This window comes from Chiloscyllium plagiosum, unplaced genomic scaffold, assembly GCF_037043375.1.
Source record: "Chiloscyllium plagiosum isolate Xiang-an unplaced genomic scaffold, Cpla_swu_hap1 HiC_scaffold_11, whole genome shotgun sequence".
NCBI classification, from domain to species: domain Eukaryota; kingdom Metazoa; phylum Chordata; class Chondrichthyes; order Orectolobiformes; family Hemiscylliidae; genus Chiloscyllium; species Chiloscyllium plagiosum.
In genome coordinates, this window is record NW_028270149.1 from 38002261 (window position 1) to 38024972 (window position 22712).

The 22712-nt window shown below is 40.8% G+C and overlaps 1 protein-coding gene across 3 annotated transcripts in view; it reads right to left on the reverse strand.

Moving 5' to 3' along the window:
- arhgef9a (Cdc42 guanine nucleotide exchange factor 9a) overlaps nt 1-22712 on the reverse strand; it is a 328420-nt gene that overhangs the window by 76233 nt on the left and 229475 nt on the right. For all 3 annotated transcript variants that reach the window (XM_043704850.2, XM_043704852.2, XM_043704853.2), the window contains 2 exons: nt 15868-15997; nt 792-923 (listed from right to left, as the gene is read on the reverse strand). In XM_043704850.2, coding sequence (XP_043560785.2) covers nt 792-923; nt 15868-15997 — 262 coding nt within the window. The remainder of the gene's footprint in view (nt 1-791; nt 924-15867; nt 15998-22712) is intronic.

The window sequence follows — 22712 nt, forward strand, 5'->3', positions numbered from 1 at the left end:
GTCAAAAAACTACCACTGCACTCATATCCTGAACAAATGATAGTGTAAAAGCCTTAAAGTCTATTAAAACCCTTTCACAACCTTTCATCTGACTCCCTCTAGACTTTGAAAATGGATAGCACTAAAATGCAGGAACTGAAAAAAAATAAAAGAACAAGTAACTAATCTGTAAGCAGTTAATTATCTTTTTCAATAATGCTATTTAGAAACTTTTTCTCCTCCTGAATGCATGTTCCACTCTTTAAGAGAGGGTGTTAGCTAGAGCACTGAGCTCCAAATGGTAGCACTGACATCAAATCAACATTGCACGCTCACTGACATGATGATCTACCTACTGCACGCACTCATCAATGTGACGTTCAACACATTTCACCTCAGAAGAATGTGGTGCACCGTGGACATGATTTCTGGAGTTTTAAGGACACTTAAAGTCCCTTAAAATGAATGTAAATGAATACATTTTTTTCATCCATAGACGCCTTCTTGCACACAGCTCCTCAGTTACCAGCACAGCACCATCATCTACCCGAGGAGTTTGTTCATCAGCTGGGCTCAGTGGACAGAAAACTGACATGCTGGATGTTTTGTGTATTTCGCTGACAGATAGACTCTGAGGCTAATTGTAGTCTTTCAGTTTTTGCCCCACATTGTAACAGCAACGTGGTGGGTGTGAAGTTTTCTTAAAGGTGAAACAAAATAGTCAAAAAATGTTCCTTATTGGAGCTTATTTCTTGTTCTCACCATAATCAGATAACCACAAACATAGAGGATCCACAATAAAAGTGTCTTACCTTTTTACACATCACCAATTGATGGTCAAATAGGAAGAACGTCCTCTGCTGGTTCCGTCCATAAGGCTGGTAAATCCATGTCATTTCCCCAGAATAAATCAACTCAGAGCTCCTGTCCAGAACATCATCACCCTTAAAATATTAAAAACATCTTATATAACAACTTGCATCTTTCTAACCTTGAGAAGTTATCTAATATTTAAATATTTTGAAAAGCCTAGAAGCTTTATTACTGTAATCTATTTGATCTAATCAAATTTGACCTTTTTTGACCATTAATACATAAGGAGTAGAAACTAGATGTAGTTGTAACTGTTTTACTTGTAATGTGAGCTAATATCAGGGAACAAAGATTGAAACTTGATTGGACTATTTATCAAACTATAGCATAAATGGAAAAACAACCAGCTGTTTTATGACCTTTTGGGAAGTTGGTGATCCAAGGAACAGTGCAGATACCTAAACTACAGAGCTCAGCTTCACCTTGCCTATGTCTTAGATTAGATTCCCAACAGTATGGAAACAGGCCCATCGGCCCAACAAGTCCACAGTGACCCTCCAAAGAGTAACCCACCCAGACCCATTCACCTACATTTACCCCTGACTTAGCAATTTCCCATGGCCAATTCACCTGACCTGCACACCTTTGGATTGTGGGACGAAACTGGAGCACCTGGAGGAAATCCACACAGACACAGGAGAATGTGCAAACTCCACACAGACAGTCGCCCAAGGGATTGAACCCGGGTCCCTGGCACTGTGAGGCAGCTGTGCTAACCAGTGAGCCATCCTGCTACCCAGTGCCACTCATGTTACATCCTTGAAATCAGTTCAACCAAAAAGGGGCTGTTTAATTTATCCAATAATTTTTCTCCATCAATCAAGATCATTAAAACATATTATCAGATCATTATTGTCATTTATGGAAGCTTACTGTGTACAAATTGACTGTCTTGTTTCCCACATTACAACAGAAACTACACTTTAAAAAGTCCTCGGTGATTGTAAAGTGTTATGCAATGCCCTTAAGTCACAGCAGTGCTACAAGGCTTTGCATTTACATTTTCAGTAAAATTAACATTAGAAAAAAAAACAGAGCCAAAAATTGTGTTCCTCCTTCTCCATTTTTCTTTTGCCCCAACCATACCCCCTACCATAATGCTTTTGACCATAATTTTCCCCATTCCGAGTAGCCACTTCAAGCTACTGAAGCAGGTGACCTGAAACTCACTCATACAGAAGTGCAACTGACCATGGAGATGTAACAGGGACAAAGTCAGATCTCCCAGATTGTTTACGTGAGACCTGGTTCACAATTTTGTGCTGGTCTCAGGCTTCCCAGAGTAATCACATATTAGAGAAAGTGAGGACAGCAGATACCGGAGATCAGAGTCGAGAGTGTGTTGCTGGGAAAGCACAGCAGGTCACGCAGCATCCGAGGAGCAGAATCGTTGTTTTGGGCATAAGCCCTTTATCAGGAATGAGGATTGTGCCCCGGTCCACCAGCCTCATTCCTGGTGAAGGGCCTACCCCCCAAACGTCGATTCTCCTGCTCCTTGCATACTGCCTGATCACATATTAAGGCAACATCACTGCCTTTCTTGTGCCATACTGGACAGTGACAAACTTCCATACAAGAGCTTTTTAGACAATGACAAATCAATCAGGCAGCCACTGGAAACAAAATTCCAATCCTGTTTCATAAATCAGTGCTTTTTCACTATATCTTCAGTTCATGCCGACTTTAAAAATGTACACGCTTATCTATTGCTAATTCAGTTGGGTTATAAATCCAAGGCTATTATGCTGAAGCTGCAAGTAACCCAGCCAATATCTTCAACAATAACGTTTGTTGTGATCACCAAGACACAAGGAAACTGCAAGTTTTGGAGATGTGAAAGGAACTGTGACAGGCTGATCCCTAGTGTCAAAAGATTGTGTTAAATGCAAGGATTAAGAATCATTGCTTTTAGTCTTCAACGGACGTAACTGAAAGTGAGTCTTAAAGTGGTCTAATAGTTATTCAGGATGTAAATTCAAAACCAAAGAAAGCTGTAAAAAGTTAAAAATAGGGCTGACAATTCAATATTAGCCAGAATTACTTTTATTTCCCACTGAGTGGAACAATCAAGACTAATCCAGAGCATGGGGAGAAGTTGAGGACTGCAGATGCTGAAGATCAGAGCAGGAAGGGCTTATGCCCGAAACGTCGATTCTCCTGTTCCCTGGATGCTGCCTGACCTGCTGCGCTTTTCCAGCAACACATTTTCAGCTCTAATCCAGAGCATGGTTCTAATTTCAAATTCAATTGTAGGAATTGAAGTACAAACTGGAAAAAGGCATTGTTGTGGTTCTGTTCGCCGAGCTGGGAATTTGTGTTGCAGACGTTTCGTCCCCTGTCTAGGTGGAGGCATGGGCACTATCCACAGATTCGGTCAATAAGCACATTGACCTGGACCCAATATACCGACCACTGCAACGGACAGCTGGAACTGACAACCGGAAGCGGCAGATTCAAACCTCTACAAATGCCGGAGGAAAGATCACAGAAGCGCTTCACAGGAGGCTCCCAAGCACTGAGGAAGTCACCTAGACAGGGGACGAAACGTCTGCAACACAAATTCCTAGCTTGGCGAACGAGCACCCGAGCTACAAATCTTCTCACAAACTTTGGAAAAAGGCATGTTTGGACTTAACATAATGGAGCATAGCGAGATTAGAGTGGTTTCCAGACTGGTTAACTGAGGCAAATAAACAACTGGAACAATCCAGGAGGAATTGGATATGGTGGGCTAGGTTTTCACCTTAGAACACTGTAGTGGGAGTTTAGAAATTTGTTGGCTTGATGTGCCCACTTCTGGACAAAGTGCCTACAGTAGGATTTTTGTTTGAGGATGGCGGATGCTAACTGGAATTAGCCCAGTACCCTAATAAGCAGTTTGGAGGCAGCCACAGGTTTGCTGAGTGCTGACAGGCTGTTTAAAAGACTTGTCTCGGTGCTAGTGGACCTCCTTCTTAGTATAATTACAGAAGTTAGGTCATCCAGCCCCCACCCCTCAAATTCCTTCACATACTCCACATGTCCTATTCATGGGAAACTATGACCTCTCCGTGCCCTGATGTGGTCCTCCAACTTCTCCCCTCATTATGTCTACTTGCTGAGAGCCCAGGAATCCATTAGTCTGTTGAAACTGCTGTACCCAAAGGAAGCCACTGCATGATTGAGAGCTTTTCACTTTGAGTAATTGAGAAAATACATCAGTATTTGTTTACATGAGATAAAGTGGCATAATATGCTTGTAGTCTCTGCTATTAATAGTTTAAACATCTGGATTGTTGACATTTTCACAGGGCTGTATTAAAGTAAGTTTTCTTCAAAAGAAAAACATGAAGGCTTGTTTGTTTTCCTTTTCCAAACATGCCATTGTTATTAATTGGCTCTGTACAGTGTGCATACTGAGAGAATAAAGACAGAAGTGTCATTGGTTGATATGAAAGGTATGAAAGGCCATTGGGAGTGAGGGAAGTGTATAGGTTGGCATGGAGGATACAAGGAGCAATTAGGATGGGTGGATAGCCACAGGTTGACATAGGCACATGGGAAGACCTTTGAACTTGCCATTCATAAGGTCCCCTCTTCCAGAGTATGGTTCATGAAACCTCTATGTGGCTGTGAATCATGAGTTCTTGAAAAGCTGGCCTGATTCCTTAAAAGTTATGTGGAGCTAAGTCTATCCCCAGAATGAAGCAAGCCAGGAAGGAAATGCAGGGTGCAGACTCTTATCCCACGCTGATGAAAATTGAGGGAGTCAGGAATCCTGAAATCAGGTCCCACCTATCATTTTTAAAGATTCACAGCCCCAAATCTGCAGAAGTCCAGCCCAATGACTGGGAGACCATAGGTTTCTACAGTATGATGAGCGAGACAAGTTGAAAGCCTTTTCTCAATTACACTAATCTTTCTGATCATCCACTTAAACCATTTGTTCCTTCAAAAATTGGACAAATCATTCCACATATGTCACAATATCAAATTATCCCCATCCTTTGAGACTTGCTATTGTAATTAATAATTTTATATTTATTTTTCGATTGTGTGCTACACAATTTAAAGTGCAATGTGTCAATTAAGACAAACCTTTGAAACTGTGGATCATCTGACATTTTCTTTTGCCAGTTGTAATGGCAGGCATCAAAATGTACAGGACACGCCCGACCATTCCAAATGGGAAAGGCTCTTGAGCTGATCAAGCACCTACCTAGTCATCAGTTGGCCACTTCCTGGAACAGTAATGTCCTATTCTGCTGAAAGTTGCTGGCCAGTCAGAGTTTGGCAGACACTGTGAATCACAGTGCCACTTAGAGACTGAGGGCTGTTCACAGCTCAGTAATGGCAAAGTCCAGGAACAATGCTCATGATAGGTTACTTTTCAGGGAAGTCACAGGGTAGAGGATTCTCTTGGATAGGAAGTCATAGGATTGTAGTTACGGGCAATTGGATTGGATTTTATTGGCTACTTCTTGCTAACCATCACTGCCCTGATTACCCCCAGACTGGGGTAGATTGAGACACGCCACCATCACACAACCCAACCCAGCCCAGCCCAGCCCAGCAGGCAGACTGGTTCACCAGTCAAGAAGACTTACCAGCATTTTCACCATGAAGAGGCCCTTAAATGATTGTTCATTGACCACTTATAAATCCCAATTGGCGGTGGGGTGAGAAAGTGAAGACTGGGCCCTTCTGCATAGAACCTAATTCCTGTGGTGTGCCAAGACGGTAGGTATCTTCCTGATGCCAAACTGCCTGAATATCTTCCATCCCACCACCTGCCCTATCACTTCTCAGGAAGAATCTTCTGTCCTGTTTCTTTATGTAACCCTCAACATTACAGTTATGTGAAAATGCTGACTAAAAAACAACAATTGCTTTTAAGTAAAGCTTTCACACCTTTTGGGAGATTTGTATGCTTGAATATTTTCTTTGGTTAAGTAATAAGTCACATAACTCGCAAAATGTAAATAACAGTTTTGTTGTTACAACAGTTAATGTTAGCATACTTTAACAATTTAGACATAAAAACAGCCAGAGATTTTGACTCCATGTAATTTCAAACCCTGTTATTAGTACTAATTTTTGATTTTGTATAGAGTGCAATATTATTTAAGCTTTTAAGAAGAATGAAAATTCCCAAATATGGCCATAAATAAATGCCTAAAATGAGAAAAATAGAACCCAAAAAGCTAATTATGAGATTATTTCCAGACAACTTGTTAGAAGGTTTTGGCATAAAGTTATTTTCTCGTCAAAATATAAGAAAGCCACCCATGAGATAGTGTGGATAATGTCATATTTGCACAGTTAGAAATTTTATTGTTTGTTTCTGAGTACAAAGTCTGTTTTAACATACCACTGTTATTTCAAGTTAATTTGTTATTTCAAAAGAAATAATTGAAGCCAAATAATTGAAACTATCATATCTTTAAATATTCAATTAAATTTTAAATAATGCAGCATAGGATGTATGTTAAATAATTTGAATGTAAATTTATAGGTAAGATATGCAGCTTTGAAAAGATGGCTACACTGTCTGTATGGTGACATAGGTGATACATCTAGAATTAAAGTGATGGAGTATAAGATGCATGCTCCAAGTTCTTTGGATTTATTTGGGAAAAGTGTAATATATTTGATGTACTACTTAACATGTTTAGATTAGGGCAGTTTACAAAGGAATATAGGACAGATTTCAAAAAGACTTTTGCAGGCTATTTACCTGGTCACAATATCTTGGCATTATATTTACCATCAAATATTTTGCCAAGTACTAACTAAATTACTGCTTGCATACGCTTATAAAATTAAGGCCTATTTGCATGCTTACCTGGGCCCATACTCCTGCAGTCAAATCTAAACTGCCTTTCCATTACCTTTCTTCTAAGTTTGAAATATTAAACCTATTGACATTTAGCTTACCCATATTTCAAATTTTAAGCACTTTAATAATACCTTCAGGTTATTCATGGCATTTTTCTGTTCTAATCCCTCAGCCTTGGAAGTTATAAAAATACTCTTTATGTTTATGCCAATTTGGGAGTAAGTGTATACACTATAGGTATCAGTATAAATGTTTCCTTACACATCTGAAAGGAATGAATGCTTAAAAAGTCACAAAGGTGTTGTTTTCTTTGAAAAGAAGGTAAAGTAAAGGACCATCTTGCTGCTGCTCTCTCAACTAATAGTCATTGTCCACCAGATGAGAGGAGAGGGTAAGGAGGAGAGCCCTTTCTCGTAACCTCACTGGTGTGGTAATTGAATCCATTTTGTTGGCATTACCCTGTTATGCAAACCAGCCGTCCACCAAACTGAGCTGACTGACTCCCATTTTCTTGATAAATTGGCTGATTATACTTTCCCAGCAGTGCATAAGATCCACACCAGCCTTATCTGTCACTTACCAACTATCAACACTGATTATCAAACCAAACCTTCTAACATCACTACGCATGTACTTACACCACATAGACAACAGTAGTTCAAGCAAATGAGTCACAACCACTTTCTCAAAGGGAAATAGGTACAGGCAACAAGTACCTGCTGAGAGACCCACATCCCTTAAAAGAACTTTTTTTAGAAAAGTACAAGTCCACTAAATGTTATATCAGACAACAATATGAAAATTGGAGGGTTAGGTGTGTTTGAAACTCTTCGCTCTGGACATAAAAGTGGCCAAAAGATTTGGTCTCCAAATGAAAACCTGGGGTCTTGAAAGAAACTTGTAAGAATTTTTTGAGGAATCAGCCACATGCCCTAAGCCATGCAAGAACAGCAGGAATGAGAGACTGACATCCTATATCTCAGTAAGCACAAAAATTAAATAAAGAAAAAAAGCAGTGCAATTGTAATGTTCTATAAGTACACAATAAGCTTGAAGTTGGGGATGTTTTGCAAGCTTCAACAATAAACTGTGGGTACACCTTGTGGTATAATTACTTTTCTGCACTATTTTTAGTGCCTTAAGGTGTTTGTGTTATCGTTGTCTGCACAGTTGTTAATGTGTTTATTTTTAACAGATAATGACTGGTAAAATAAAACGGATAGGAATTAAAGTGAATATGTGAACCAAAGTGCACCAATGGTACTTGGAAAAAAAATGAAGCCACTTGGTGTTAGATATGAAGGATTTCTGTTTATCAGGAGACTGCAGCATTTACATCAAAAAGGTCATCTGCTTTCCCTCAGGAAGGCTGTAAAAACAATGTGATCATAGTAACAGTTTTAACTGTTCCCATGGCAATCATTGTCAGTTCTGCAAGATCCAAAGCCACAGAGGTAGAACCATCTTTTAATCCCTGTTGTATAAATCATCTAAAGGCTGCTATGTGAAACTGTAAAAAAACAAACATCCAAATTGAAAAGATTGCTGTTGCCCTAAATTCATGTCAAAGGACCAAAATGCTCTGAGTGTGAACATTGTAATGATACCTGCACATTCTTCAAATAATTTACAATTCAGTGTTCAGTTTTCCTGATGCCATACAGACAACACATCATTCCACAAGCTGACAAAGACAAAATTCTAAAACTAATTTCAAATTGCTTCTTTGCGTTAATATATTTCTCCACAGCTTCATCCTTCCTGTGCAACCTCCTGCAGCTCCAATTCAAATTTTCAATGCAGCTCACCCAGCCCTAATTAAATACTGTATTCGGCTCTCAACTCCACTTCCAAAGGCAGAGTTATCTTGATGTCAAACTTTAGGATGCGGTCTCCAGTTCAACCCCGAAGAAAAATCTGTGAGAGGAATTTCATGGTTTCGTCACCCTCTCATTGAGAGTGAACTGGTGGGTGGGTGCATAAAATCAGAATGGCATAGTAGTGGTATCATACTTATCACTTAAACACCTCTGCCTGGGATTTTGCCAGTTAATATCTACTGAAGGGCCTCTGCAAACTGCTGGTTGATAATTCACCAGTGATAGGAATGCCCAAGTAACATTGCAACACTCCAGTTGAACCCTACTGAGATGTTAATGGAGATGTGTCTTGTTTGGGAATTACTCCCAACCCACATCTGTGTGGTTGGCCCCATCATCCTCATGAATCTGACCACCCAATCCTTTGAAAGGAGCCTGCCAGACTGACCCCAGCAAAAATCCCCCACGTATCTTCAGTCATTTCTACAGCTTCTCTGGGTGATGGGCTACATGTAGTCCTAGTACTGACCACCATTCCCAGTGGCGTTCATGGGGTAAGAGGGCTGCTGGCCATCTTATTTCCTCACAGCTCTCTGAGGAGGAATAAAGATAAGTCTAGGTCTCACACTGAGCCACTGAATAGCCTGGTGACCATAAAATCAACACAGGGTTAAGGGTTACCAGGTCAGTTATATATGGTATTTTTTGGTTAGAAATGCTGTGGGTAGATTTACCGCCACCAACCTTTCTCAATGGTACTCAATTAGTCTAAGTTATTGACAACAATTGGGAAAAGCTAGCCACAAAATTCTTCCAGTAAAATGAAGATTCAGTCTTCATAAACATAATAGATTTATTATATAGTATGGAAGAACTAGTGTCATCACATCTGATTTTTATGACAGCCCTTTACAAGACCTCAGGTTATACATAAAAGTAAGTATACATTACTGTGTACCTATGGAGGCTTTGTAGTAATGTGGAGTTGAACTAGAAAACAACTGGTTAGCTCCTTCCAAGAACAGTACATTATACCCTGATGGATAGAGCTTATCCCGTGATGTCAGCCAATCAATGTCAGGTACTAAGTCCCTTATAGAACCAGAGCTGAAAATGTGCTGCTGGAAAAGCGCAGCAGGTTAGGCAGCATCCAATGAGCAGGAGAATCGATGTTTTGGGCATGAGCCCTTCTTCAAGAATGAGGAAAGCGTATCCAGTAGGCTCAGATAAAAGGTAGGGAGGAGGGCTGAGTCTGCTGGGCCTGCTGGGCACACTTTCCTCATTCCTGAAGAAGGGCTCATGCCCGAAACGTCGATTCTCCTGCTCCTTGGATGCTGCCTGACCTGCTGCGCTTTTCCAGCAACACATTTTCAGCTCTGATCTCCAGCATCTGCAGTCCTCACTTTCTCCTTATAGAACCAGCCAAGCTTATCCCCATTTTTGACTTGAGGAAGGGGATCCACTGCCTCCATACTGCACAGAAGAGGCCCTTTGATCCATCAAATATGCATCAACATATCTACACTCATCCCACTTTCCAGCACTTGGCCCATAGCCTTGACTGTTATGATATTTCAAGTGTCATCCACCTACTTTAAACTTCACTGTAGGGATTCTAAACTTCAAACTTTTTTAAAGTTGTGAGGTTTCCCTCCTTTACTACTATCTTGGTCAGTGCATTCCAGATTCCCCCAACCCTCAGAGTGAAAAGATTTTTCCTCAAACTAAGGAGAACTGCTGCTACTTAGCCACTTTGTCCATGCCTTTATAAACTTACACACTTCAATCAAATCCCCTCTCAGTCTTCTCTACTCCAAAGAAAACAACCCGAGCTTATCTATGCTCTCTTTATAGCTAATTTGCTCCAATCCAGGCAACATCCTCGTAAATCTCTTCCGCACCCCTTCCACTGCAATCCCATCTTTCCTATAGTAAGATGAGCCAAGCTGCACACAGTACTCCAGATGTGGCCTATCAAAATTTTGTACAGTGCCAACATAATCTCCCTGCTTTTTTAATCTATTCCTTGACTGATTAAGGCAAGTATCTCACATACCATCTTAATTATGCTCTGAACCTGCCCTGCCACCTTCAGGGATCTGTGGACAAGCACCCCAAGATCCCACTATTCCTCTGAACTTCCTAGTGCCCTACCATTCATTGAGTACTCCATTGTCTTGTTACTTCTTCCAAAGTGGATCACCTAATCATTTCTATCTCCTCATTGAACTAACCTATCAATATCTTCCTGTAACCTGACACCTTCTTCCTCTCAATTAACCACCAATCAATCTTTGTGTCATGTGCAAACTTACTTACATCCCCCCATGTTCTCACCTATAACGTTTATATATATCACAAACAATAAGAAACCCAGCACCAATCTCTGTGATATGCCACTGGGCATGTGCCTGGACACAAATAGCCTTCTACCACCACCCCCTGTTTTCTATCAGTCAGCCAATTTTGGACTCATCTTGCCAAGTTAACCTGGATCCCATGTTTCTAGCTTTAACTAAGAGTGTCCTCTGTGCTGTTTGTCTCTATGTGGAGGCAGTGGACCCCTGTCCCACATAAAATGTTGGGATAAGCCTGCCTTCACTTTGGCTGCGGTCTGTAAGGGAGTTAGTACCTGAACGGGTTAGCTGACATCATTAGTTTTTACCCTCTTGATCTGTCTCCCATATGTGACCTTGTCAAAGGCTTTACTGAAATCCATGCAAACTACATCAACTGCATTACCTTCATCTTCACACCTGGTCACGTCCTCAAAACATTGAACTAAGTTTGTTATGCATGACATCACCTTGATAAAGCCATGCTGACTATCCCTGATCAAGCTTTGCCTCTTAAGTGGAGATTAATCCTCTGCTTCAGAATTTTCTGCAATAGATTCCTCACCACTGATGTGTGCCTCATGCTCTGTAAAATCCAGCTCTGCCTAATCACAAAATCTGTTTCCTACGCTCGAGATTTTTGTCACTATTAATGGTCTGGATAGTCAAATTTAGATGTTAATCACTAGTTGTGCGAGGAATTGCCTGCCATCAGTTTTTCACCAGTTAAATCATCATGTAATGCTATATTTAATGAACACGTTAAATTTAGATGTTGTATTTAGCTCTTATATCCAATTTACCCTTTCACATACTCCTTTTCATTAGTCCATTTTAAGTGAATAAACCAATTTTTCATACTCATAGTTTCATTCTCACCCTCATCACAAACTAGCATATCTTCCCATTGTCTCCAGGTTCTGCAGGTGTGATTTGAAGCTTTGTTCAACGAAAGTGGATATGTGTTTAGAAACATCATCCAAGTAAACCAGAACATCAGAGACTAGATCACTGAATGTTTTCACTGTAACAACTTAAATTTATACTGTAGTGACTCATGATATAATGCAGCATTCTATTTGCTTTGATGATTTGTTTGCTTTGCTATTCTATAGTGCTAAGTGATGTAACTTGAGAAGAAACAGCATTAAATTAATGATTCTCACCATTCGAATGAAAATTCTGATTAATATTTTGTTTTAATAGACTGAAATGTGTTTAAAAACTGGAAGAATGGCTGATACTGTAAATCAGAAACAAAAATAGAAATTGCTGGAAAAGCTCAGCAGGCTTGGCAGCATCTGTGGTGAGAAATCAGAGTTAATGTTTCCAGTTGAGTGACTCTTCCTCAGAACTCAGACAGTTTTGACTCTGACAATGTGTTTGTTAGGTTTGGCAGTGCAGACTTGTATTGTGTGATTATGTAAATAAATGCTGATAAAAGTGTGTAAAGATTGGCTCCAATTCTATCCTTTAGCAACTGGTTTCTGAAGACTAACTGCAGCAGTGATATAATTGGCACATTCTTTGCCCCTGGGGTTATGGGCCTGCAACATTGTTATAGAGTGTTGGTTCACCAACTCTCTGGGGAGCTTTCCAGACTGACGTCAAGACATCCGGTTCCTGGCATGTTCAGAGTGGCAATATGACAAGCGATGCATACTTTGTGCTATTTTATTAAATGAAAAGGCCCAGCCATCTTGGTCATCAGGACATTTGTCGGCTTGTGGACATTGCAAAAGGAGACAGCATGAGACTAGGACTAGTGCAAGAAAGAGATCACAGATACTCAGACAGCAATAAAAGGTAAGTCGCATGACAAGTTTGGGAATTAGGTGTCTGGCAGAGGGAAGAGAGGTTGTATCCCAATAGCAGGCACCAGGCTGTTCAGGCCAGTAACGTCCTGGGAGACAATGTGCACAGCCAAGAGCTGGGATTAGGGCTCTGGAAAAGTGCAGAGAGACATCAAGAGAGGTGGAATTTGAAAAAAGTCCTGGGAAGCATTGATAATTTAGTGCAGCCAAGAGTTGGGCAGAATGAAGCCCACAAATAGTGCGTGCCATATAGTTGATAAATATTGGAGTTGGAAAATCACAGGGGCAGTGCCACCTGAGTGAAAGTAGGTGTCTGCGAAACAGCTGGAATTGTGCCAATTTGTAGGTGCTGGAGTAGAGTCTCAGCAATCCAGTGGAATGCTATCCCAGGAAAAGAGATTCAGTTATTAAGATGTGAGCAATCATTGAGGCAATCGTGGTGGAATTTTTGAGGGAATTTAAAAGCCAGATTTCACAAATCAAGAGTTCGATCTCTCGTAAGGGAGAAACAGTTTTAATGAGAGTTAGTGACAAACAGTATCAGTAATCTGAGGGGTCTCTGAAAAATCTGTGATCCATCTTGACTGTACTTGCTAATTCATGTGTCCTGAAGAAAGTTGGTGTTACTCATTTTGCTGTCATGTTAATTCTGGTTGTTAAGTATAAATTGCGAAGTACATTATTTTGCAATTCTAACTTTGCATCGTTTTGTTTGTTCAAACCTTGGAATTTTGTGGCTTTAATCTTTTCCTCAGTACACTGGATGTCACGCTTGGGCTACTTTAAACAACAACTGATCCACAGCTAGATTGTAACATAAATTTGGTAGTTCTGTTAGAGATCATAACAACATCAGAACATTAAGTGAAGACAGTTGGAATACTCTAATCTATGGTCAAAGAGCTTTTCAAGTCTTGTGGTTCATATTTAAATGCAAAGGAGACTAGAAGATAATCATCACCTTTGAAACTGTCCTCCAGTTACTAGTTAACATCTTTGGAAGGGGAGCAGAAATAATTGATGAGAAACATATCTTGCCAATAATGAGCCTGGATGAGCCAATCTCTACAATTCTGCACATCAAAGATTCAATTCCTATGAATGATGTGCTTATTAAAAGCTGATTTACATTTTTAAATATTATTTTCTTAATAGCAGCAAATTTTCCACCAAACGGAATTGCAAAATTGGTACAGAAGACTGTTCAAATATGCTTAAGAATATCTGAGTCTCTGGTATGATTTAGATATTTGTGCTTTCTACTTGGTGGAAAATAACTGCTGTTTAAATTTTATGGTGAACAAACTAGAAATTTTATGTCAGTGACACTTAGATTATCACTGTCATGCCATTCATAAATATGGAATCATTTTTTTCTTGGGTTCATAAAGGCTTGTAATGTAGGAACTAGCAGCAACAGCAGAAAAAGTATTTATTGCATTGATATCTGATTAAAAATTATTTGCTTTACAATTTATACCACAATACCAGCTCTGTCCATTGACTTACTGACTCAATCATGATGTTGATATATATTAATAATGGGAACGTTTCTCTTGGTAATTAATGGTGCCATTTACTTACTTAGTTTCCCAAAAAGGGGGAAAAATGGTTTGACACCAAGAATGAACATCGACAATAAACCAGCAAGACAAACCTATTTTATTCTAATGACTCCTTATTCATTTTCTCCAAAGCAAATGACCATTGAAAAATTTAAATTTTTGAACCAGTCTTTATAGTTTTTATTTTGGCTTGACTGCTTGGTAAATTTCCTGTTTCATCCATTATCAATTTTAGAAGTTCTTATTGATTTGGTATTAGAAATGTTGGTGATATTTAGAGAGAATTTGGACAAAAAGAAGATTCTTCTTTAATTCTATAAACTTTTGTGAAATTGTGAGTGCTGTAGGTATGTAATTTTACTGTTAGTACAGGCTGTCTCCAAGGCTAGGAAAAGTCAAAAAAAGACACAGAAAAGCACGGATTGGTAATTGAAGTCTTTAAAAATGGAAAAGTCCAGAATTATTTGTAACTATTGATAACAATTTTGAGTTAATTTGGCATTTTTGACATATTTGCTGAATTGCAAGAATGTAAATTATGTTGTGGCTCACATAACTTATTTCAATATCTTGGGGGAACACAGCTTATTTACTTGTGAGAACAGCAGAAATGTGGAGCAAGATATAACCTACAAGCTTTGGAATCCTGTCAGTATGGCCAAGGATTGGCAAAAGCTCACTCTGTGTGCAAATTTTCTCAAACTGGCAAATGAATAATGATGAGCAAGCTTGAGATTCAATTAAGGATGAGGGATGGGCTCTTGAAGCCAAAGGGTTATGAGGCTCACCTGCTCAGCAGAGGCAGCAGGTTGCCTTTGCAGGTAAGTAAATGGAGGCACCTTCTCTCCAGTTTATTTTTAACTTTAAATTAAATGATGAAGGGTACAGTTGTGGCCTACAGCTGTAGCTGAAACCAGGCAGACAGGGGAAGACTTCTAAGAGTACCTGGATGGCTGATCCCCTAATCTACCATCTGAAGTGGAGGCCACACCCAGATAGTCATGTTCAATAATGCATCTGAGAGCCTGAACTTTAAAGGTCAGCCTCTGACAATAAATCTTGATAGACCTTTAGCTATTTTAAATTGGCTATCACTGTTTATGGGGCAAGAGTCTCCACTGACACTCCCATTTCACCTTTTGGGAAAATAGCCCAGGTGCAGGTGGAACCAAGAAAATGAAAACTGATTGACATGTCAAACTCTGCCTGCACTTGCATCAATCAATGCCAAAATATTCACCCAATGATCAATGTCAGTGAAAGATAAAAGTAAACCGAAGGTTAGAGATCAGGAATAATTTAAACCATAAGCATATTCTATGACTCAAAAAGGAGATTAAAACTAACACTGACTGGAGTTTTTACTCATTGATTGATTGAGAAGATTAGCCATGATTATGGAAAGAAGAAAGAAGATTTTAAAAAGCAAAAACAAATGCTTTAAAAAATTACAGCAATATTACAACTATGTATTTTTTTCCAGATTGGTTCCACAAAAGTATTTTCATATAAGAAATAATTTAAAACACTATCAATCATGCTGAATGTCTAGAATCATTTAAATTGAACTTTTTAACGTGTACAACAAAATAATTTTCAAGTTAAGATATGACACTCAGCATCAGTACTGAACCATATTGCAGCCAATAGTGAAAGGCCTACCTCCCAGTCAAGGACTGAAGCTTGCCATTGTGCCATCTTGTCAATATTTTCCAATCTCCTTTTGCGTTCATTGATTTGTTGCGTCACATTCCTCATGACTGCTAAAGCAGCAGCAACGTATCTATAGTCACTGGAATAGAATTTTAAAAAAAGTTTTGATATCGCTTTCTAAAGTTATTTACCAAAACAATCAATGAGAACTTCAGCAGAAGTTTTCTATGGAACAAAGTGTGATCTGGATTTTATGATTTGAAAGAATGATGGAAGAAGATTGAAGATAAAGTTTCCAATGACAACTGGAGAAATACTTGAAAAGGGAAAAAATTGTACAGCTATGGCAAAATAGAGCAGTGGGGTTAGATGGAATGGAGAGCTCTTTTAAAGGGCTAGGACCAGTACATTGTGCAGCAGAACATCTGTTATATTGTTACAGCTACATGTAACTCAACAGGAACTGCCAGGAAGGCAGGGATATCATGATAATCTGACTGAACTAGTAATTCAGAAACCAGGGCTTTTTATCTTGGGATATGGATTCAAGACAACTGGTGGAATTTAAAGTCAACTAATTAAAAAAGAAATCTGAAATCAACAGCTACTCTATAGGTAACCATAAAAACAATATGGTTCATTGATGTCCTTAGGGAAGGAAATGTGACTGCACATCTTGCCTGGACTACGTGTAACTGCAGACCCACCGTCAATGACCCTTAAATGTCCTCTGAAATGGCCATGCAAGCCACTTAATTATATCAAGTCACTTAAATGTCACAAAGGAATGAAACCAAATAGATCGCTCATCATTGAACTAGGCTTCCACCAACAATAATGGGCAACTCGCTGGCAGAGTGGTTAGCACTGCTGCCTCATAGTGACAGAGACCTGGGTTCAATTCCAATCTCAGATGACTGTCTGTATGGAGATTGCACATTCTCCCCATGTCCGCATAGGTTTCATCCAGATGCTCTGGTTTCCTCCCACAGTCCAAAGTTGTGCAGGTTAGGTGGGTTGACTATGCCAAATTGCCCACAGTAGGCAAGTTAAGTGGATTATCCATGGCAAATGATGGGGTGGGTCTGGTGGGATGCTGTCAACTCGATGGACCAAATGGCCTGCTTCCACACTGTGGTGATTCTAAGAAATCTACAAAATAATAACAAACTCAGTCCTGCTAATTCTCCAAAGGTCTTGACTAATAAATGGCAGCTTGTACCAAAATTGGGAGAGCTGTCCCACAGACTAGTTGAGCAACAGCCTGATATAGTCATTTTCATGGAATTTCACCTAACAATATCCCATCCTTTGGTATGATTTGTCACACCAGCAGGACAGACCGACCAGAAGTGGTGTTACCTTGTACAGTCAAGAGGAATTTACCCTGAGAATCCTCAACTATTGGTTCTGCATCACATGAGATCTCATGGGATTAGGTCAATCTTCGGTAACAAAATCCCCTGTGAGGTGCAACCTCTCATCTATCAGTGTTCCTACATGTTGAACACCACATGGAAGCAGTACAGAGGATGGCAAGGGCACAGAATATCCTTCAGTTCTGGGATTTCAATTATCACAAGGAGTGGCTTGGTATCATCATTTGTGACTGAACTGGCAGAATCCTAAAGGACATAGCTGCTAGACTGGGTCTGTAGCAGGTGGTGAGCAAGCCAAGAAGTGGGAAAAATCTATTTGACCCCTTCATCACCAATATATTTGTTGTAGATGCATCTGTGACAGGATGGTAAGAGTGACTAACAATTGGTTTGCAGCCTAAGTTCCATCTTTACACTGTAGATGCCAACCAACATACTGTGTTCCATTAACATTATGCTAGATGGGATAGCGTTTGAATCTAGTAATCAAAAACTGGGCATCCACAATGTGCTGTGGACCATTAGCAGAAACAAAATTGTATTTAACTATAACCTGTAGCCACATGGCCTGGCTTTTCATCCCATCTACCATTATCATCAAGTCAGAGGATCTACACCTCAGAATTCTTCCATTGGTTAGAAAGAGGTGTCTTAGCGTCTTAAGCAAACACAGCTGGGGGCCACAGACAAGGCACATGGGCCTTTATGGTGGTTGGGGTTGGGAGGTGGGGTTTGAGGGGAGACCGTATAACTGTGTGCATGCGTATGCGTGTGTGTGAGAGACAGAGAGAGAGAGAGAATGTGTGTGTGTGTGTGCGCAAGTGAATGAGTCTGGGGCAATTTAAATGAACTGTTGCCTCCAATCAAGTCTGTTATTGGTGTCCCAGAGTATGGAGTTTTTACCAGGTAAGAGTAGAGCTGTGCTCAATATTTTTCTTTCGGATAGTCAGGGTGCCCCTTTGGAAAGCTGAGGTACCCCTACAGAGATAAACCCACGATGCTTCCATGGTATAACTCAAGGATCTTTTTGGTGGGGTCAGGTGCCCTGTAGGGCTGTTAACTGTGGAGAAGATTTTATGTAAATGGTGCATAAGCCCCTTGGAACTGTCCAACATGTCAACACTTATTGACATTTTAAGAAGGTGTCATCAAATGTCAAGACCTATCAAGAAGTTTATGCAAGTGCAGTTATGGATAAGTGTTTTCCGACATAGAATTCCTATGGTGTAGAAGCAGGCCATTCGGCCCATTCGGAGTACACTGAATTGAATCTGGGTCCCTGGCCCAGTGAGGAAGCAGTGCTAACCACTGAGTCACCATGCCACTGTGTAGAATATAGCTTGCAATATGGAAATTCAAATAACGGAAGTATTTGGTCCTATGTGAATGGTTACATGTGGATAATCATTGAGTTGCCATGGTGAGTGAAAGGGTAAATGGTGGTGTTTTTAAACAGCCACAAAATTGTCATGTGAATATCTTAGTCCTTGAGGAACCAGCAGGAGTTGGCATTTAGAATATCGGGGGGGGTTGAGGGGGCTGAGGGCTGAAGGTATGTTTTTCCCTGTTTGGGAAGGTAAGGTATCCTTTTGGATCTGCTCCATCCACACCTTCGGTGTGGTTAAAGTATCCTTTGGAGAAATAGGGCACTCTTTAGTGGAGATAGAACACTGATTGGGATTGTGAAAAGGCACACTGATAAAAAGTACATAAACTCATTAGGACTGGCAAAGCTGTCAAGAAACCGTCCAAAATATGTGGAGCTTTCAAAAAAAAACAGTGCTAGCTATTTCAGATGCCTGATCACATAAAACAATTATTCAACTTGTGCTGCATGATTTATTTCCCAGACTGTCATTTTCACAATGGGGTTCCTATTTATGAACAGCTCAAAAGGCTTATTGAATGGGAATGTTTGCCGATATGAAAGGTTTCTCTTAAATGAAAATGTTTGTTTATATAAGACATTGAGCACTCAGATGGACGTTTGTTTTCATAAGGAAGTCGTTGAAGCGATTTCAAAGCATTGCTGTTTTGTATCTAACAGTTTTTTTTAAAATGGTGACATCATCAATAGGCAGCTAACTTTATTTTGTCTCAGGATGCCTCCTCAGTTATCCACGTATTGGATAATAAATGATGTGATAAGGACGGGGTAGGAAAAGGATGGTGAGTGCAACAAAGAATTTGGGGCTATCAGGGTCTAGGAAATAATTAGGATCATACTGGGTATGAAGGGAGAAGTGCAGAACCCTGGAGATGGGGAGGTTGCATCAGTGAGCACCAAGAGAGCATGGGGAGTTAATGGAATGAGAGAGTGAGAGGAGGAGGGACTTTTTATGCCTCAATTTGCATTTTTAAATTTTGCATGTGTGTGCTGAATTTTTCCAGGTTTTGGCAAAGCCTCTTGATTGAAATTCATGGCAGGCAGTCCACTATGGCCCATGCTGACTTTACTCATGCAATCCTTTACTCTTCATCTCAATGTACAACTGGCCTACTCAGTACCAGCCTCGTGAAATTATGTGGCAGGAGAGAATGAAGTGCATACTGTTGCCAGGACTTTGCAATGTTCACATCACTGAACAATGTCTAAACCCCAGCTACACAGTATTCCAGGCACTGGCCTTCTCCCTGTGGTGTTCCAATCTTATCCCTGAGGAACTGGCCCAAAAAGACAAGTGAGCTCCACACTTTGTGGAGCGGAACCACAAGGTACTGGTGAACACAGTGGTGGAGAAGGGGGCAATCCTACATCGTGCTGACTGACAAAGGAGGCCATAACACCAGCCTGAACGAGCTGGGTCTGAGACAGTGTTCTGGGTTAGCGCAGTGTCCTGGGTTAAAAGAAATGCCCTTCAATGCAGGAAGAAGGCCGATGATATTCTGCAATCTACAAGGGTAAATGTCTGCTATTGAACATTTACATGGTCACCACAATTCACTGAGCCTGTCAGTATACACAGCTCTTACCAAGGCTCACTTCTCAGACTGCAATTCTCACTTTTCCCTGCAGTATGACCAGTTAAAGGCTCTCACCCAAATCCTCCATCCACTATCCCTTTCTGCCCTCTGCACTTGCTACACACTCACTGCGGGCACCTCACCACCTTACCTGCTCATGCATCATCACCATTGTCTCTCCCGTCTATTCTATCACACTCAATCCTCTTTTTGTCTCATTGCAGGAAAATCTCTCACCATCAGGCCAAGATGGTGAAGACCAGTAAGCAGGCTGATACACAACATAAGCTTCCACACTTACTGTGAGAAGATGTTAGACTTGGTTGTGGAAGAACATGACTGCTCATGTGGGACTGCAGAAATCTTCATGGACAGAGTTTAGATTAGAGTGGTGCTGGAAAAGCACAGGAGGTCAGGCAAAAGCCCTTCATCAGGAATATTCCTGATGAAGGGCTTTTGCCCAAAACATTGATTTTCCTGCTCCTTGGATGCTGCCTGACCTGCTGTGCTTTTCCAGCACCACTCTAATCTAGACTCTGATTTCCAGCATCCGCAGTCCTTGTTTTTACCTAGTTGATCTTCATGGATAATTAGCCCAGTGAGCTTCACTGTACTGCTGACCTATTACCAACAAGACTAACTCATTCTTAACCTACACAAATGTTTATTCCTTTCACACAAAAAAAATCAATTTCTTCTCTGGCAACTCTTGCCTGGAAAAGGTCAGGACAAGAGATCATCAGCTCTGTGGAGGAAGCCACTCAACGGATGCATTGGGAAAAGCTTTCAGCTGTGCTCTCTACCAGCTCAGAGACTTTCACCTCAATGGGTTCTCCATTTAGACTGGTCCCTGGAATATAATCTGATGAGCTCATAACTGAGAGGCCTCCATAGCTGGTTGAAGAAGAAACATGCAGTTCTCCACATTTATAACCTGCTGGAGGCCACACACAGTCTCCAGGCAGAAAATGGTCTTGGACAACAATGACTTTGGCACAGACAGGCATAGGAACAGCAGATAGGTTTGTTGGAGACCAAGGCAGTCAATAAACTGGATCAAAGGATAAAGGAGTCCATCAATGTTATCAGTTCAGTGCTGGCTCATGCACATGTGCATGTGAGTGCCTCCATGGACAGGTCGGCTACCATCTAGAAACCCAGGTCAGGCACAGTCAGTATCTGCCCAATATGCAAACAGACCTGCACTCCATCACTCCAGCCATAGGTTCTAAACATGAATGGGAAAGAAACAGACCCCATTCCAGGTGCCCCTTCTGCTCAGGTAAACATGGTAGTGAGGGCAGGCACCCAGAGGATGGAAGAGCTCTCTAGGCCTAAACACTACCAAGGATGACTAGCCTGGTCTTTGAGGCCAACAGGACCAACCCTAGAGCAAGCTTTCTCTATCCCTGCTGCAGAAGTCAGGACTGCATCTCAGTATGGTGGGAGGGAAAGGGAGAAACAAAAGATTAGTGCACATAGTGGAATGGGTGAACAACAATATGAAGTTTCTTGCACTTTTCTAAAGATACGTTACTTGTATGTTTAAAGTGTTTGCTCTCAACAATTTCACTGCTGGATCTGTTAAGGTTGCACCCATTTGAGAGATGAGCAGCCTTCAAACCTTTTCTTAGCCTCTAGGCATCCCAAGGATAGAGGAAGGTGTGATGACTGAGCTCTGCTCTTTTCTCACAAATAACCAATTCCTTGGCTGCAGATGGCATGAGATATCATGGATCCTTGAACTATGGCATTGATGACTATAACCATATCAATGCACCTTAATGCAGATAACACTGAGGCTACAGCAATGTGCCAGGAAAATTAGTCTACCTACTCTGCATGTAGTCAGCCACGTTTTCTGGCAATGTTTAAACTTGTCTTGGTAACACACTCCAGCTGAGGAGGCTCCACCTGAGATGCAGAATGATCCACTCATCCTTCATGTTCTATTTGTGTTGATGAGTTGATGATGATGTTCCTGTGTCCCCAATGATTTTTTAGCCTCCTCCTGTTTCCATTCATCTCCTTTGTATACCTGAGAATGTCCCCAGGTTATCCCTGAACCTACAGCTTTGCAATTGCTCTTGTTGCCGATATACTCTCCCCATGTAAATGTCCAATAGCAGACATTTACCCTTGTAGATTGCAGAATATCATCGGCCTTCTTCCTGCATTGAAGGGCATTTCTTTTAACCCAGGACACTGCGCTAACCCAGAACACTGTCTCAGACCCAGCTCGTTCAGGCTGGTGTTATGGCCTCCTTTGTCAGTCAGCACGATGTAGGATTGTCCCCTTCTCCACCACTGTGTTCACCAGTACCTTGTGGTTCCGCTCCACAAAGTGTGGAGCTCACTTGTCTTTTTGGGCCAGTTCCTCGGGGATAAGATTGGAACACCACAGGGTGAAGGCCAGTGCCTGGAATACTGTGTAGCTGGGGTTTAGACATTGTTCAGTGATGTGAACATTGCAGAGTGAATGTTATTTGTGAAAATATGACCCCCCTCCCC